This window comes from Microtus pennsylvanicus, chromosome 11 (assembly GCF_037038515.1).
Source record: "Microtus pennsylvanicus isolate mMicPen1 chromosome 11, mMicPen1.hap1, whole genome shotgun sequence".
Classification (NCBI taxonomy): domain Eukaryota; kingdom Metazoa; phylum Chordata; class Mammalia; order Rodentia; family Cricetidae; genus Microtus; species Microtus pennsylvanicus.
Genome location: NC_134589.1, coordinates 42504108 through 42519623, shown reverse-complemented (window position 1 = coordinate 42519623; position 15516 = coordinate 42504108). Strand labels below are relative to the sequence as shown.

General features: G+C 50.6%; 1 protein-coding gene across 2 annotated transcripts in view; it reads left to right on the top strand.

The window, feature by feature from the left end:
- Window positions 1-12159, top strand: part of Nos2 (nitric oxide synthase 2) — a 37713-nt gene extending 25554 nt beyond the window's left edge. For both annotated transcript variants that reach the window (XM_075942310.1, XM_075942311.1), the window contains exons 18-26: window positions 757-835; window positions 1494-1675; window positions 2684-2847; window positions 4339-4546; window positions 6464-6551; window positions 7002-7123; window positions 8460-8608; window positions 9356-9550; window positions 11687-12159. In XM_075942310.1, coding sequence (XP_075798425.1) covers window positions 757-835; window positions 1494-1675; window positions 2684-2847; window positions 4339-4546; window positions 6464-6551; window positions 7002-7123; window positions 8460-8608; window positions 9356-9550; window positions 11687-11785 — 1286 coding nt within the window. In that variant the 3' untranslated portion in view covers window positions 11786-12159. The remainder of the gene's footprint in view (window positions 1-756; window positions 836-1493; window positions 1676-2683; window positions 2848-4338; window positions 4547-6463; window positions 6552-7001; window positions 7124-8459; window positions 8609-9355; window positions 9551-11686) is intronic.
- Window positions 12160-15516: the final 3357 nt, after the last annotated feature.

Genomic DNA, 15516 nt, shown 5'->3' with positions numbered 1-15516 from the left:
TGGAGCCAGTCTTCCGAAGGGAGCCACATGGCATGAAGAAGGCTTCTGGGAGTGACTCAGGGCAACAGTCGGTGGCTCAGCTCTGCCCATCCTGGGTGTCTGCACGTTAGAACATGCCTAGCTTTACCTCTGCCATGGTCTGTGAATCCCAAATCCCTAAACTACATGGGTGTCCCAAGACTTTCTGTGTCTTAACATCTAAACTGCATCTCCCGGTACTTCCCAACCTCAAAGCCATTGTTCATCTGGGATCCTTCTGGTTGTTTAGTTTTAGTTACTGTTTTCCCCTTCTTTGTGTTTATGTGGAAGCAGGGAGCTGAGACAGGATCTCATGTGGCCTAGACTGTTCTCAAACTCGCTACGTGGCCAAGAACGGCCTCGAACTCCTGATTTCCTCTCTCTGCACCCAAGTGCTGGCATCACAGACTTGGGTCAGCACATCCGGCCAGGCCCAGGGTCTTTCTTTACTTATGATTCAAAACTAGCAGGGAAGGAAAACCTTACAGGTCCTACCTCAGGACAGCAAGAGCGAGGGTAGCCTGCAGGGATACTCCATTCAGCTTACGGGGGCTTCCTCCATCACATCACAAGGCCTTCTTCCCCCACAGGGGCTACACACACACACAGCACAGCGACTCCCTCCACAGCACAGGGGCTCCCCTCCACAGCACAGGGGCTTCCCTCCACAGCACAAGGGTTCCCCCCAACACACACACAGCACAGAAGCCCCATGCCATCCTATCTCTGTCTCCCCAGCCCTCAGCAGTATGCACGCCAAGAACGTGTTCACCATGAGACTGAAATCGCAGCAGAATCTGCAGAGTAAGAAGTCCAGGTAAGGATGGGCAGGGCTCTGGGATAAATAAAGGAGCCGAGTAGTCAGTCTGTAGATGAGGAGGGGAGACCTGCCTGCTGAAGATGCCGCCTTCGGGACCAGCTTCCCTGCTAGTCCTTGGCACCTCTGCCTTTGCCCAGTTTGGGAACCAAGTCTCTGCCTCACTGACCCTCCTCTTTGGACTCTCACTGAAAGGGGTGACCAGGGGACACTCAGACCATTTGTGAGGATATTTGACAAGGATGGAAATCTCTCAGCTGGGTAGATGAGGGTCATGGGTGACCTGTAATTTGTACCGCGTTGTCTTTCCTCTCCCTCACTCCTACCCTTTGGGGAGACTAGCCTCGGTTCTAATGAGAACAGGGTTTGTTCTAGAGACAAAAAAAAGCTATTTCCAATGCTCACACACCCTGGGTGAGATGCTTTTTGTGACAGAGTTGTGCCCAAACCCTATGGGCTCAGTCCCTTCTAGGGAGAGCAGTGGCCAAACTCCTTTGGAAAACTCTGAAGCTCGGAGGGTCCCTATAGCTGAGGGGAGGTCCTGCCACAAACCTTGGTTGGTGACCAAAGCTGGAGGAAGCCAGCAGGAGGGTGGCGGGAGAGTGCTTATCCCGGGGAAAGCTGCAGGTACCCAGGGCTCCCGTTTTTTCTTCTGCAGCCGAACCACCCTGTTGGTCCAACTCTCCTTCGAGGGCAGCCACGGCCCCAGCTATCTGCCTGGGGAACACCTTGGGATTTTCCCAGGCAACCAGGAGGCCCTGGTCCAGGGGATCTTGGAACGAGTTGTGGATTGCCCTTCGCCCCACCAAATCGTGTGCTTGGAGGTGCAGGATGAGAGCGGTGAGCCCCAGGCCCCCAGAAAGACCTACCCTCCTCACTCCCATCCCCAAGGACTGGGGACTATGTCTGCTCTGGTCACGGGAGAAACTCTGGTCTCCACTAGTAGTGATGCCTCCTGGAGTGTGTCCCCTTACCTCAGGGGAGGTACCAGAGAAACAAAACCCGGTAGTGTCACCATCACCCGGGAGAAAGTGAGTCAGCCTGAAACTTAAAGACAAGGGACTTGAGGCATCCTTGGGGCTGTAAGGACGCAGATGTGGTCCAGATGGGATGCCACTAATATACAATCCTTTTTCCTAGAAGGAAGTGGGGGAGGGGAGAGTATGTGCCAGCATGCAGTAAACACCTGGACCAAGCACCATGCCAATCACTTCCCGAGTGTGGTTCTCCTCATTGCCAGTGTCAGCCCGGCCTTTGTCATATCTGTTTCTCAAGAAAGCAGCCAGAGACCACAGGGTTCAGACTGTCAGCTGGGAAGTGGGGAACCAGATTGAACCTGGGTCTGCTGACCCCAGATTGGGCTGTGATTGCTCTACAAGCTGTCTCTTGGAACCCCTGAAGCCTGGCTACCTCAATTTATACCGATCTATCTACCCAGAACCTCTTGATTTAATACCTCAGGAGATCAGAGCCATGAACTTTTCTCTAAATGTGCAGCTAAATGTATGCAGCTAGACATACATCAGTCTCCAGTGAACTTAGTCACTGTGAATTTGTAGTTCACATGAGGGTGTCAGAGACTCAAGTAGGGGGCACAAAAGGACATGGTTAGTTTGTCAGGACAATGTCAATATGGGTGCCCAGGTGGGAGCAGTCAGTCAGCCTACCCGGAGAAATTGATCAGCCCACCTGGAGCAATTGATCATCCCTGGCAGCCCTGTCTCAGCACCAGTACCTGATCTTTGCCACGATGTCAGAGCCTTCTCTTCCTTGAATCTGGGGGATAGGAGTCTTCTGAGAGACCCAGACTGGGCCTTCCCAGACTGATACCTCCCCCCCTCCATTCAGGCAGCTACTGGGTCAAGGATAAGAGGCTGCCCCCCTGCTCGCTCACCCAAGCCCTCACCTACTTCCTGGACATCACTACCCCTCCCACCCAGCTGCAGCTCCACAAGCTGGCCCGCCTGGCCACAGACGAGACTGAAAGGCAGAGGCTGGAGGCCCTGTGTCAGGTGAGGGTCTGGCTGGGGGGTGAGGCCGGGGCATTTCATAGAGTAGAGGGACTTCTGAGACCATCCTCGCGAGGCTCTAGGTGTGACTCGTCCGTGTCTGGTGGGGGCTGGGTATCCTTTGCTGCCCATCTTTAGTACATGGTAGTGCCAAGTGAACGAGTTTCTCTGAGAGCCAGTATGGTGTGCCCTGTATTCAAGTCCCATTTCTCTGACAAAATACATGACAGAAGCAAGTTAAGGAGAGGAGGGTCCTGTCCGTCAGGGTAGGGAGTCACGACAGCAGAAGTGTGGGTGGCTGGTCACCTCACTTCCGGAGTGAGGAAGCAGAGAAAGGTATATGCAGAAACCCTGCTCATTTTCTCCTTTTCCTCTTGTCTGGAGCCTCAACCCAGGGGAATTCCTGCTGGGTCTTCCCCAGTCAAACCTCTAGAAACACCCTCACAGAGGTGCGTTTCCACAGTGATCCTAAATCCAGTTCACAGTGAAGAGTAGTCAACACATAGCCGAAGGGCACTTCCTCGAATGTGCCCCATAGAGGGGCAGCCTCTACGGGTGGCCTTTGTCTTCCCAAATGTGGAACAAACATGTGGGGTCAATGGATGTGATGGCAGGCAGGCAGCCGAGTTAATGGGTTAGTGGAGGGACACGCTTGTCTCTGTGAGAGGCACTGGGCACAGTAGCATCACCTCAGCATCCCTGCGTGAAAGAGCTATCAACTTCACTCCATGAGGACTAAGGCTAAGCTAGGAGGGACATCTAGCTGTGATTTGAGCCCAGATTCAACTGGTTCCAAATCATAGTGTAATAAGGAAGTAAGTTGAGCTGGACATGGTGGTGCATGCCTGTGATTCCTGTACTCAAGAGGCTGAGGCAGGAGGATGGTGAGTTAGAGAACCAGCCTTGGCCAGAAAGAGTTCAAAGCCAATCTGGGTTATATAGCAAGACCTTGCCTCCATTCCCCCCCCCCCAAAATAGGGCATTGAGCCCTGCCCTTAGGGTGCTAATATTGGGGAGGTTTCTGTGTTTTGATTTGTGTTGCTTGGTCTTGGTTTTGCTTTTGTCCTTGTTTTGTGGGCACTAGGCGTTGGCCTCAGGCCTTCATAAATGCCAGGCAAGTGCTCTACCACTGGGACAAACTCCCATCTCTCTCTTTTGTTTTATTCTGAGGCAGGGTCTCACTAAGTTATCCAGGCTAACTACCAGCTTAGTCTGCAGCCCCTGCTGACCTTGAAATTGAAATCCTCCTGCCTCGGTCTTGTGACTAGCTGGGGTTGCAATACTGTCTCATCACACCTTAATTCTGCCCAGAATATATTTCTAGGCACAACTGAGAAATGTTACTGTCTGCCCCAGGTCTTGGCTTCCTCTCCAAGATAATGGCTTCAGCACCCTGGACAGCGCCCTCCTTGCCCGTGTTGCGTGCCTAGGTGGGAAAGCTCCTTCCCTACAATGGCAGCTCCCCTAATCCCTCACATTGCCCTTGGCTTTCAGCCCTCAGAGTACAATGATTGGAAGTTCAGCAACAGCCCCACGTTCCTGGAGGTGCTGGAAGAGTTCCCATCATTGCGTGTGCCTGCTGCCTTCCTGCTGTCGCAGCTCCCCGTTCTGAAGCCCCGCTACTACTCCATCAGCTCCTCCCAGGATCACACCCCCTCAGAGGTCCACCTCACTGTGGCCGTGGTCACCTATCGGACCCGAGGTGAGGCAGGCAGACTCTGACGTCATCTGCACTTGGTACTTTGAGGGCAGCTGTACTAGATTGTTTTTTGTTGCTGTGACAGACACCATGGCTACCTCCTCTACAATTTTAGGAGAAGAAAGGGTTTGTTTAGCTTTCAGGTTACAGTCCATTATCAAGGGAAACCGAGGCAGGAGCTTGAGGCATGGAGGAATAATTGCTTTCTGGCTTGTTCCCTCTGGGTTGCTCAACTACTTCCTTATACAACTCAGGGTCACCTGCCCAGGGACAGCATGGCCCACCGTAAGCTAGACTCTCCCTCCATCAGTTGACAGTCTGCCCCACAGACATGCCCATGAGCCAGACTGGCAATTTATCAACTGAGTGGAACAGGCTCAGATGTGCAAAGCCTTGAACCCTTGGGGAACCCAATTATTCCTAGGATTATTCCTAGGACCCTAATGATGCCGCCCAAGGCAGGAAACTTTGGTACAGATTGTTCACACCCCCATTGCTCTCATTCTGTGATGGCCATGACCCACATGCTGGGACCCACACTGTGTGTGGGAACTCTGCCAACAGGCTCTGCCCTCATAGAGTAGGCATAAAGCCAAGTAGAGGGTGCAGGCATGGAGATCTTAGAGATATGGCTGTGTGCGACTGTAAACAGTGGGTATCCTAGAGAGTGAGTGGGCGTGTGTGTGGAGCTACCATAGACCAGAGTCTCCAGTGATCTGTCCACTTAGTCTTGGATCCTGCACTGGGTGGACTTGGCTCCCTGTTCTAACATCTGTAACTGAGCTCTGTCTGAGCTGGAAGGGCTGGGCAGGGTCTGTATCTCAAAGCCCTCCCTTCTTGGCAAAGAACACAGTTTCCAAATACTGGACAGAGCCTGTATTTAGACTGACCACAGCTCATCACTGGGTGAGAGAGGAGATGCATGTGAGCCCTGTGAAGGCCAGTTTACACAGAACAGAAGCAAAGGACCATTCAAGTTGCTGGAGGCCTCCTCTGTGTCTGGTCATGAGGAAGAAGTGAATATAACAGAGGAAACTGGGGTATCTACAGGCCCAGGAAAGGCTGCTGGGGAAGACAGAGATGCCAGAAGAGACAGGGGGAGTGGAAGACCATTCCTCATCCAGGGCTCCCACTGGTGAAGGCCTTCATGAGGACACTCCAGGGGCCAGCTCTGGGGGGGTCACTTCCCACTGCTGTGGGCAGAGCCTTGGCAGGGAGTGTGGCGAGAGTCTCTAGACAAACACTTGGGAGATGCTCCAGACCAGTGGTTCTTAACCTTCCCAATGCTGTGACCCTTTAATACAGTTCCTCACGTGTGGTGACCCCCAACCATAAGATTATTTTCATTGTTACTTCATAACTGTAATTTTGCTACCCTTATGAATCTTAATGTTAATATCTGATATGCAACCACCATGAAGGGTCATTTGACCCTTGAAGAGGTTGCAACACACAGGTTGAGAACCAATGTTCTAGATTAAGAGTGAAGGACCTGCCGGGTGGTGGTGGTGCACGCCTTTAATCCCAGCACTCGGGAGGCAGAGGCAGGCGGATCTCTGTGAGTTCGAGACCAGCCTGGTCTACAGAGCTAGTTCCAGGACAGGCTCCAAAACCACAGAGAAACCCTGTCTCGAAAAACCAAAAAAAAAAAAAAAAAAAAAAAAAGAGTGAAGGACCTGAACGTGGACCTGTGTCCACTATGACTTTAGTCACCTGTTCCTCTTACTTCTCTGTGACTCTGTCTGCAATGGCAAGGGGAGAATTTGCTCATCGGGTTCCTTACAGCCTTCCCTGATCTGTGTGGAGAGTTGGGAGAGAAGGTAATTCCTCATTCAGGAACGAAGCAGTGTAGGAAGAGCACCCATCTGGGTTGCATGAAGGCCACAGGGGTTGTTGGTAAGGTCTGTGCTGTCATTGCAGATGGTCAGGGTCCCCTGCACCATGGGGTCTGCAGCACTTGGATCAAAAACCTGAAGCCCCAGGACCCAGTGCCCTGCTTTGTGCGAAGGTAAGCACCACTCAGGACCCTTTAGAACCCCTGGGCCTGGGGATTCTGCAATACAATGAAAGGATTTAGGACTGAGTGCTCCCCTTAGCCTACGAAGGTTTGAGGTGTGTGTGTGTGTGTGTGTGTGTGTGTGTGTGTGTGTGTGTGATTCTAGGCCTCTTCATTTTCCATCTGACTACAAGGTGTCATGGAGTCCATGGCAAGGGCAATGGTGATGATGGATGGTGGGGTCCAGCGTACAGTGAGACTGGATCTTTCACCAAAGGTCTCAGGTGTGGGGAGATGCTACGCCTTGGCAGGGAGGATAAAACTTTGCATAAGGCTTAGAGATTGGCGTATCCCTCCATCCCTGACAGTACCGCCATACCGTGTACTCAGCTCACCGACCCTATCCTGCATGTGCTTCCGCCTTGGGGTGTCTGAGATCTCCTTCCTTCTGTCTCCTTGCAGCGTCAGTGGCTTCCAGCTCCCCGAGGACCCCTCCCTGCCTTGCATCCTCATTGGGCCTGGCACAGGCATCGCCCCCTTCCGCAGTTTCTGGCAACAGCGGTTCCATGACTCCCAGCACAGAGGTACAGGAAGAGAGCATGCTAGTTACCATGATCATTACACATACACATGTACATCAAATTAGTACACTGTACCACATAGGTAGGTAAACAGATTTGGAGGGTTTGTGGCCGGCCCACTTCATTCATGTTTCCTCATGTTTCCTTGTTCTTTTTGCTTGTTTGGTTTTTGTTTTGGGGAGGGTTATTTTTGTTTTTTTATTTTTGAGACAAGGTTTCTTTGTTTTTTTGTGCCTGTCCTGGAACTTGCTCTGTAGGCCAGGCTGTCCTCAAACTCACAGCAATCCAACTGCCTTTGCTTCCTGAGTACTGGGATTAAAGGCATGCACCACCACCACCAGCTTCCTTGTCCTTTTTTAATGTATTTGGAGGGGTGCATGTGTCTGGATGCACATGTGGAGGTCAAAGGTCAACTTGCTTCTCTTCTTCCACCAAATCAGTCCCAGGGACCAGACCATGTCTTAGGCTTAATGACAGTTCCCTTCCCTGCTCATCCATTGCACCAGCACATTTTGCTGCACTTGTCTGTTTGTTTGTTTTTGTTTCTTTAATGATGGCCTTGGTTTTGGTACCATCTATGGGATAACCCATAGAATGAGTCTGTGAAGACAACCTCAAAGCTATGAGATGAAATTAATACATTTCAGATAGACATTTTCCTTTTGTTTGAGAAACAGCCCAAATGAAAGGATATCTCTATGCTTAGAATTATCCCAAGAGGCTTTTGTAGAACCTTTAGCAATGCCTGACATTTAAGACCATGAACATGAAGTCCAGCACAGTCAAGAGCATTCAGGAGGTAGTCTGGGATGTCCTGGACACCCGAGGCCTCACCACCTGCATTTGATGTAACAGCTATGTCAGGAGAGATGATTTTTACAAAAGAAGGCCACAGAATTTCTGATATTTCACTAAAAGAACGCCCTTAGCATGTTAAACACACACACACACACACACACACACACACACACACACACACACACACACACCTACATATATACATTTGGGACAGAGTCTTGCTAGTCTATCCCTGGCTGAACCGAAAACTCCCTCCCTGCATGGACAAGGCTGGCCTTGAATTTTCAGCAATCCTCCTGCCCCTACTAGCTATAATGATATTTTAAAAGGGAAAAGTAAAACTAAAATGCAATATGGCAAATTAAAAAAGATCTATGTGTTTACACAATCATAACTGACACTGAACAATGTTCTTCAAGACTGCTTCCATTAACTATAAACGGGATAATACCAGATAAGAAACTTACCTGTTGGGCACCTGGTGGTCATGGGTCTCCCTCTGGTGGCTATTGTGGTAACTGCAACCTTCTGGGTTTTAAAGGGCTCAAAGGAGGTCGCATGACCTTGGTGTTTGGGTGCCGGCACCCAGAGGAGGATCACATCTATCAGGAAGAGATGCAGGAGATGGTCCGCAAAGGGGTGCTGTACCAGGTGCATACAGCCTACTCCCGGCTGCCAGGCAAGCCCAAGGTAAGTGTGCCCACCCAGCAAGCCCGTGCCTGGGCTACACAGTCCTCCCTCTCGGAGCCTCCTCTGCTCCAAAGTGGGAGAGACAGTTGCACAGCCTCAAGTGTTATGAAAAGCACTATGAGGAGAAGACCAAGTCCGGAGTGGTTCGAGAATCCCACTGTATCCGCAGTCCACAATGCTGCCAGCTGTAGGCGCCCAGCAGCCCTGGGTGCAGGGCCGTGTGGGGAGATGTCCTGTAGGCTGGCTTTATCCTCAGCTCCACATTATCGACTTGTTGAGTTGATTCCACCAGAGCCCTCAAATGGGCACTGTGCTCCAAGGGCATGAGCAGTCAGTGTAGACTCTCAGCTCAGACCCTTGTTTCCTGAGGATCCCCTTCGGTCCAACGGCTGGACCATCTTAGGTGGAAAAAGCACCATTCTGAGCGACTTAGGACCTTTCTTATAAATGGGAACCTGGGCACCTACACCCCAGTCCTAAATTAGAGCTGGGGCCGCTACATGCTGGGAAGCGCCTTCTTCCTGGGGTATAGGCAGGCAGATCTCAGAGCTCTGGGCAGGGAGGGCTACTGGCTTGATGGAGCATTTCTGAAGTACGGTGAACTCGGGGACGATCCGTGGGTTCTGTTGGCCAGGATGATTGTGTATCCTGAGCTGAAGTCCCGACTGAAACCCTCAGTGCCCCTCCTCCCCTCTTCATGGCACAGGGACCACCTAGGGCTGGTGCCATCATAGTCTCTACTTTTAGGTCTACGTTCAAGACATCCTGCAGACGGAGCTGGCCAGTGAGGTACTCAGCGTGCTCCATGGGGAGCAGGGCCACCTCTATATTTGTGGAGATGTGCGCATGGCTGGGGATGTGGCTACCACCTTGAAGAAGCTTGTGGCCACCAAGCTGAACTTGAGCGAGGAGCAAGTTGAGGACTATTTCTTCCAGCTCAAGGTATGAAAGTTGCCGTGGGACCCTAGAAAAGGGTGTAGGTGAAGGTCACGTGCCATTGGAATCAGGCCAGGGCGCCAGAACTGGGAGGGCCCTGAAACCCTTTGCGCCACTGCAGAAACCTGGGACCGGCTGACTGGCAGGGCTCCTGGGGGCGGGGACTTCCTGTTTCACACCGGCTGCCGGCTAGCTGAGAAGTCCGGCCGGCCGGTATTTTCCTAGAATCAGAGTAATAGACTCCGCTCCGCACACCACTGCAGAAAGGTCCCATAGAGCAGAGCAGGGCTGTGGACACCAGGGCTGGGAGACCTGTCCCTACTGGCTATGGGAAACGTACACTTATTTACAGCGAACTGCTGGCTGGATGCCTTCAGGCCTCTCAGGAAGGACTGTCGGTAGCAGGGCTCGCCTTGTTCCAGGAGCTCAACGACGGTCCTGTGACATTTCCTTCTGCCCTTATAAGGGCGTTATGAGGGAAGAATGACTGTTACTCCATTTTGTAGAGGGAAGGGGTCCTGGTGCTGACGATGAGAGCCCAGACACATGGCCTCTCTCTCCCTTTTCCTCTCTCTGTCTCTCTGGTTCCCAAACCCGTCCTTAAGGCTTAGACTCATGCTCCACATTTATATTAATTGCCTACTATGCGTTAGAGATTAAAAGCAATTAACAAACCGCTCCCCCCCAATGGCCTAGGACATGATAGTGCACACCTTTAATCCCAGCACTAGGGAAACAGAGGCAGGAGGATCAAGAATTCAAGATCATCCCTCGGTTATATAGTCAGTTCAAGGTCAGCCTCGGCCACGTGGGACCCTGTCTCAAAAACAAACAAACAAAAAAAAAAGCAAAAAGCCAAGCTAAATGGAGCTTACGTTCTGGCAGGGTGGATGAAATAGAACACGTAGAATGTGCGCTGCTTCAGGTGAGGCTCAGAGCAGGCGTGCATTGTATTAGTGAAGATGCTGCGGAGGGGGGTTGCTGGGAGGTGACGTGTGAGCAAAGTCCCTGAAGAAGGTAAGGAAGCAGGCTTGTGCATCCCCGACACAGAGGTCTGGACTATTCTGTTGGGAGAGCAGCAGGTACAAAGGTCCTGGGGTGCAGATTGTTCTGACTCGCGGTGACCTGCAAGGACATCGTGGATGCCTTACAGTGTGTTCAATGTGTGTCGGATGTAGTCACGGACTTTTGTCATCAAAAGGGTTACAAGGAGCAGGTGGGGCAGAGGCACGGCACACCTGCACACCCCAAGGCTTTGGGGAAGCTGAAGCAGGAGAGTAGCGGGGTCAGCATGGGGTATCTGGGCTGCAGAGATGTCTCTGCAGTTAAAAGCATGTACTAGTGTGTATACAACCTGCCTGTAACTTCAGCTCCAGGGAATCTGAAACCCTCTTGTGGCCTCTGAGGGCATTGCACTTGTGTACACATACACTTGTGTACACATACAGCCATATAGCCACAACCATACAAGCACGCACGCACGCGCGCGCGCACACACACACACACACGAGCACGGGTATGTGCGAAAATAAAATCATAGCCAGGCATGGTGGCACATGCATGCCTTTAATTCCAGCACTCAGGAGGCAGAGGCAGGAAATCAATAATTTTTTTTTTTATTAAAAAGAGAAAATAAGAGCTGGGGATGTAGCTCAGTCCTTGCCTCACACACGAGAGGCCCCAGAATCTCTAGCACCAAGGAGAAAAGCTCCCAAGGTCAGGTCATTTGGAACCCACGTTCAGGTCCATAAAGAGCAACAGGTGGCTTTGCCCTCAGCCTGCTGCTGTGTGCTCTGACTTCAAGACCTGGGGAAAGGGAGGCACGTGCAGCCTGCCGCATGCATGCATGCCAATCTCAAAACTCACATCCACTGGCGTTGTGTGGGATGGACACTAAGCAGGTAGTGGGGCCGCCATCCATCCATGAAGTTTGGGAACAGGCTGAGGTGGGCCACGCATAGCGCTGAGGAGAAACCGAACCTGGGTGTGACGGCAGCAAGCCAGGCAAGCAGGAAGGCACAGGGTTAGTGAGTACATGTGTCGCCAGGAAGCTGTTGCAGCCCCAGGGTTTTATGCAGCCTGGGAACTGAGAGTTGGCTGCTTCAGCACAGCTGACGCCTTGGCCTCTGTTTCATTTCACAGAGCCAGAAACGTTATCATGAAGATATCTTCGGTGCAGTCTTCTCCTACGGGGCGAAAAAGGACAGCGCCTTGGGACAGCCCAGAAGCACAAAGTTCTGACAGCCCAGGAGTTACAGCTTCTGACATGGAAGTCAGTGATGGACTCAACTCCCCAGCTGGTCAGGGGCCTTTTCCACCAAGTCCTTCACATTGTAACTCTCGTCAACACACCCTACCAAGTAACATTGTGGACTACTTGAATCTCTCTTTCCCTCTCCCTCCCTCTTCTTTCTACCTCTCCTTCCCCTCTCATGCTTCCCTGAACCCTTGGAGCTGCAAAAAAAGAAAAAGGAAAAAAAAAAAAGAATCTCCTGATCGAAGCACTTTGAGTGACCACCAGGAGGAGCCGTGCGTCCTGTACAGTTATTTATACTTTGTATTTAAGAAAACACCCAAGGCCCTCATGGGCCTTCCCTGTATAATTTCTCGATGAAAATATTGATACAAAATGCAATTTATTTTAATCACCCTGTGTGTTTGATTGAGTTTTGTAGTGTATATTCTCAAGTAATATATGGGTTAGAGCCTGGGCAATGATGCCCCCATGAGGGAGCATGCTAACCAGGTCCCCCACCACGGATTAAGCTTGTGTTTGTCTGAAACCTTCTGGTCCTGGCAAGCAGCCCGGATCTGCTTCACACACGATGCCCTTTCTGCAGGGTTTGGTGAGCCCTGGGGTTCTTCCTGAAGACCTTGACCCTCACCCTGTCTTAGAAGACGGTGTGCTTAGGGACTGTGGATGTAGTTCAGTCGGCAGGGTGCTTACGTAGCATACACAAAGCTGTGGGTGTGATCTCCAACGCTGTATAACCTTGGGCGTTTGGGCACACTCTTGTAATCCCAGCATTTAGGAGGTGGGGGTGGGAGGATTTGAAGTTTAAGATCACCCTCAGCTGCATGGTGAAAGGGAGACCATCAAGAGAGAAAGATTGGAAGTGTTGGGTGTGCTCTATGGCCTGTTTAATGAACTCAGCCAGCCGCGAGCTGGCTTCTGGGCAAGTTCTCTGCATGTGAAGCCTCAATGTGAAGGGCACCTCCGTCCTCACCACCAGCCGGGTGCCCTCAGCAGACAGAGCTCCTTACCAGACAACCGCATTGCTGTTCCTTGCCCTGCACCAGGATGGCGATGACCTGGGGAGTCTGGTTAGCTTTCCTCATCCCCTTCCCCAGCTGCATCAGATGGAGCAGAAGAGTCCACCCACCCCCACCTGCAGCAATGCACCTGAACAGTGTGGTCCAGGGTCCAGTTTTCCCACACGCTCAGGTGTTCTGAACCACCTGGGGGATGGTGTTAAAATGAGGCCTAGATACTGGGGGATGTTGGTAAAGTCCTTGTCATTTGTTTGGACCCCAGCACCCACATAAACTTAGCTAGGTGTAGTCCTGTCATCCCAACTCTGGGAAGGTGGAGACAGGCAGACCCTTGAAGCTCACATAGCCATAGGCCTAGTTAATCAGTGAGCTCTGGCTTCAGTGAGACACCTGGTCTCCAAAGATAAGGCGGACAGAGATTAAGGAAGATACTGTCTGGGGGCCAGCCTCCAGCCACACAGGGCTTTGATCGTGTTGGACTCTAGCGTCCAAACACCGAGGAGTCTCCCCCAGAGACCACCTCATGCACCACAGCTGATGCAAAAGCACAAGGATTTTATTAATTCTGTCATGACAGGGTCCCTCAGCATTCGGGAAGCCGAGAGACCTCGAATAGCTAGTACAGGCTACTTTTAAAGGAGAAGGCCACAGAAGCAAGGGGAGTTGTGATTGGCTTATTCAAAAGGCCTATTACCAATAATTGGCTGGAGAGCTGTTGCCAAATCAGATGAGGTAAGAGGTCATTTTGACCCCCATTTCCCAGGGGACCGAATCAAAACATACATATATGGGTAATTGTTCAGGAACTGAGTACATGCATGTGTAGCTGTTAGGTCCTTGGTTCCCAGGGAAGGAGGGGAAGGAAGCACTATGGCACGGAGGCTGAGAGGATTCAGAGTTGTCAGAAATGGCTTCAGAACTGTCTTAAAGTCTTACAATAGGAATTTACGGAGTCGGGGAGGCTAAACTTTTCTATCTGAGGCGGGTTAGGGAAAGAAGCACTCACAAACTCCCTGATGGTTTCCTTCTTTATTCTTTCTCTTCTTTATCCTCTCTCTTTCTTCTCTCTTTAGCTCATGTTTCACAGCTTCTCTCCCAACAGACTCTTCCAGGCAGTACAAGAGTCAGAATAGCTGCATTCCATTTCTTAAGTGAATGATTTTCGGGAAAAACGTGTTTTTCATCTCCCCCATAAGATAAACATTTTACGTATTACAAGTGAAAAACAAATCACTCCCAAGAACCCACAGACATTCAAACCCAAGCAACTTGATATAGATTAACCATGTGGCAAGCAAGGTATTCCTGTCGGGTCTTTTACTGGCAGGCTGCATTTTGCAGTTACAAAGAAAGGGCCAATTACTTTATTCCTTATCTTGAAAGGTGATCTTATAAGGAATCTTAAAGGAATCAGAAACCTAAACTTTTATATATGAAAAAGAATCAGTCAGCTCTCCTTTACACCTTTAGGGTGCATATCCATCCATTCATTAATAGTTTTTTACATCAGGAGACTGAGGACAGAAATGGGTATGAGGATTAATTATCACCTTTGGCCATCAACCAAACCGAGCAACGTCAGCCAGTAATAACTGGGCTGCTCTGCCCTTGTTCCCTGACCTTAAAGAGCTCCTCACTCAACGATGTGCCTAAAACTTTAGATTGTCTTCTTGGGTTTTTCACCTCAAAGTTCGTTAACAAAAACATCTTAGTCTAACATTGTTATTTTCAAAGCTTTGTTTCAGCTGTGAGGCACTCCAAGACCTGTGAACACATCTCCCAACAATAAGGTTAAAAGAATTTAAACTAGCTGGGCTACTGGGACTCCACTGTTAGTATTAACTAGAGCTACAATCCACGCCACTGCTTAGGTGAGACGCACAGACCCCGGCTGTGAAACATATCCTTATGTTTATTTCTATTCATCAAAACTCTGTATAAGCTATCATTATCAAATTAGCTTAGGGAGGGGTCATCTTCTTGACAATCCACAGGTAAAAATGCCCAGCAGAACAGGATGTTTCCAAGAGATGAACACATTATATTAAAGACAATGGAGACCTCCTCACGCATACCATGAAAGAGCACTGCAGCAAACATGTAAAGGCAAAGGAGAAGCAAAAGGCATTCTGGGGTCGGTAGTCCCAAGCCTTGACTAACCGAGATTGGCCCATCAGAGGATTCCCTTCTGCTGGGCTGACACCTGGACCTTCAACTGCACCTCGGGGCTCCTCTGGCTAGGCCACAGCAGGAAGACTCTCGGGCTGGGCGTGGTGGTGCACACCTTTAATCCCAGTACTCAGGAGGCAGAGGGAGATGGATCTCTGTGAGTTTGAGGCCAGCCTGGTCTACAGAGTGAGTTCCAGGACAGTCAGGGATACACAGAGGAACCCTGTTGGTGGGGGGTGGGAGGGTAAGACACGGATAAAAAAGAAGAAATTCAGAATTGACCTCTGGCTTCCACACACATGCACACACATTCTCTCTCTCTTACACGCACATAGGCACTTGTGTATACACACACACACACACACACACACACACACACACACAGGCTCAGTAGGGCTGGGAAGGACAAATGCAGCCTTTTCTTTTCTTTCATTTGTGTTTATGTGTGACAAGGTCATTCTGTGCAGTCCAAGCTGGTCTTGCCTCAGCCTCCCAGGTAAGCTGCTGCAGTTCTTTTTTGTTGTTGTTTT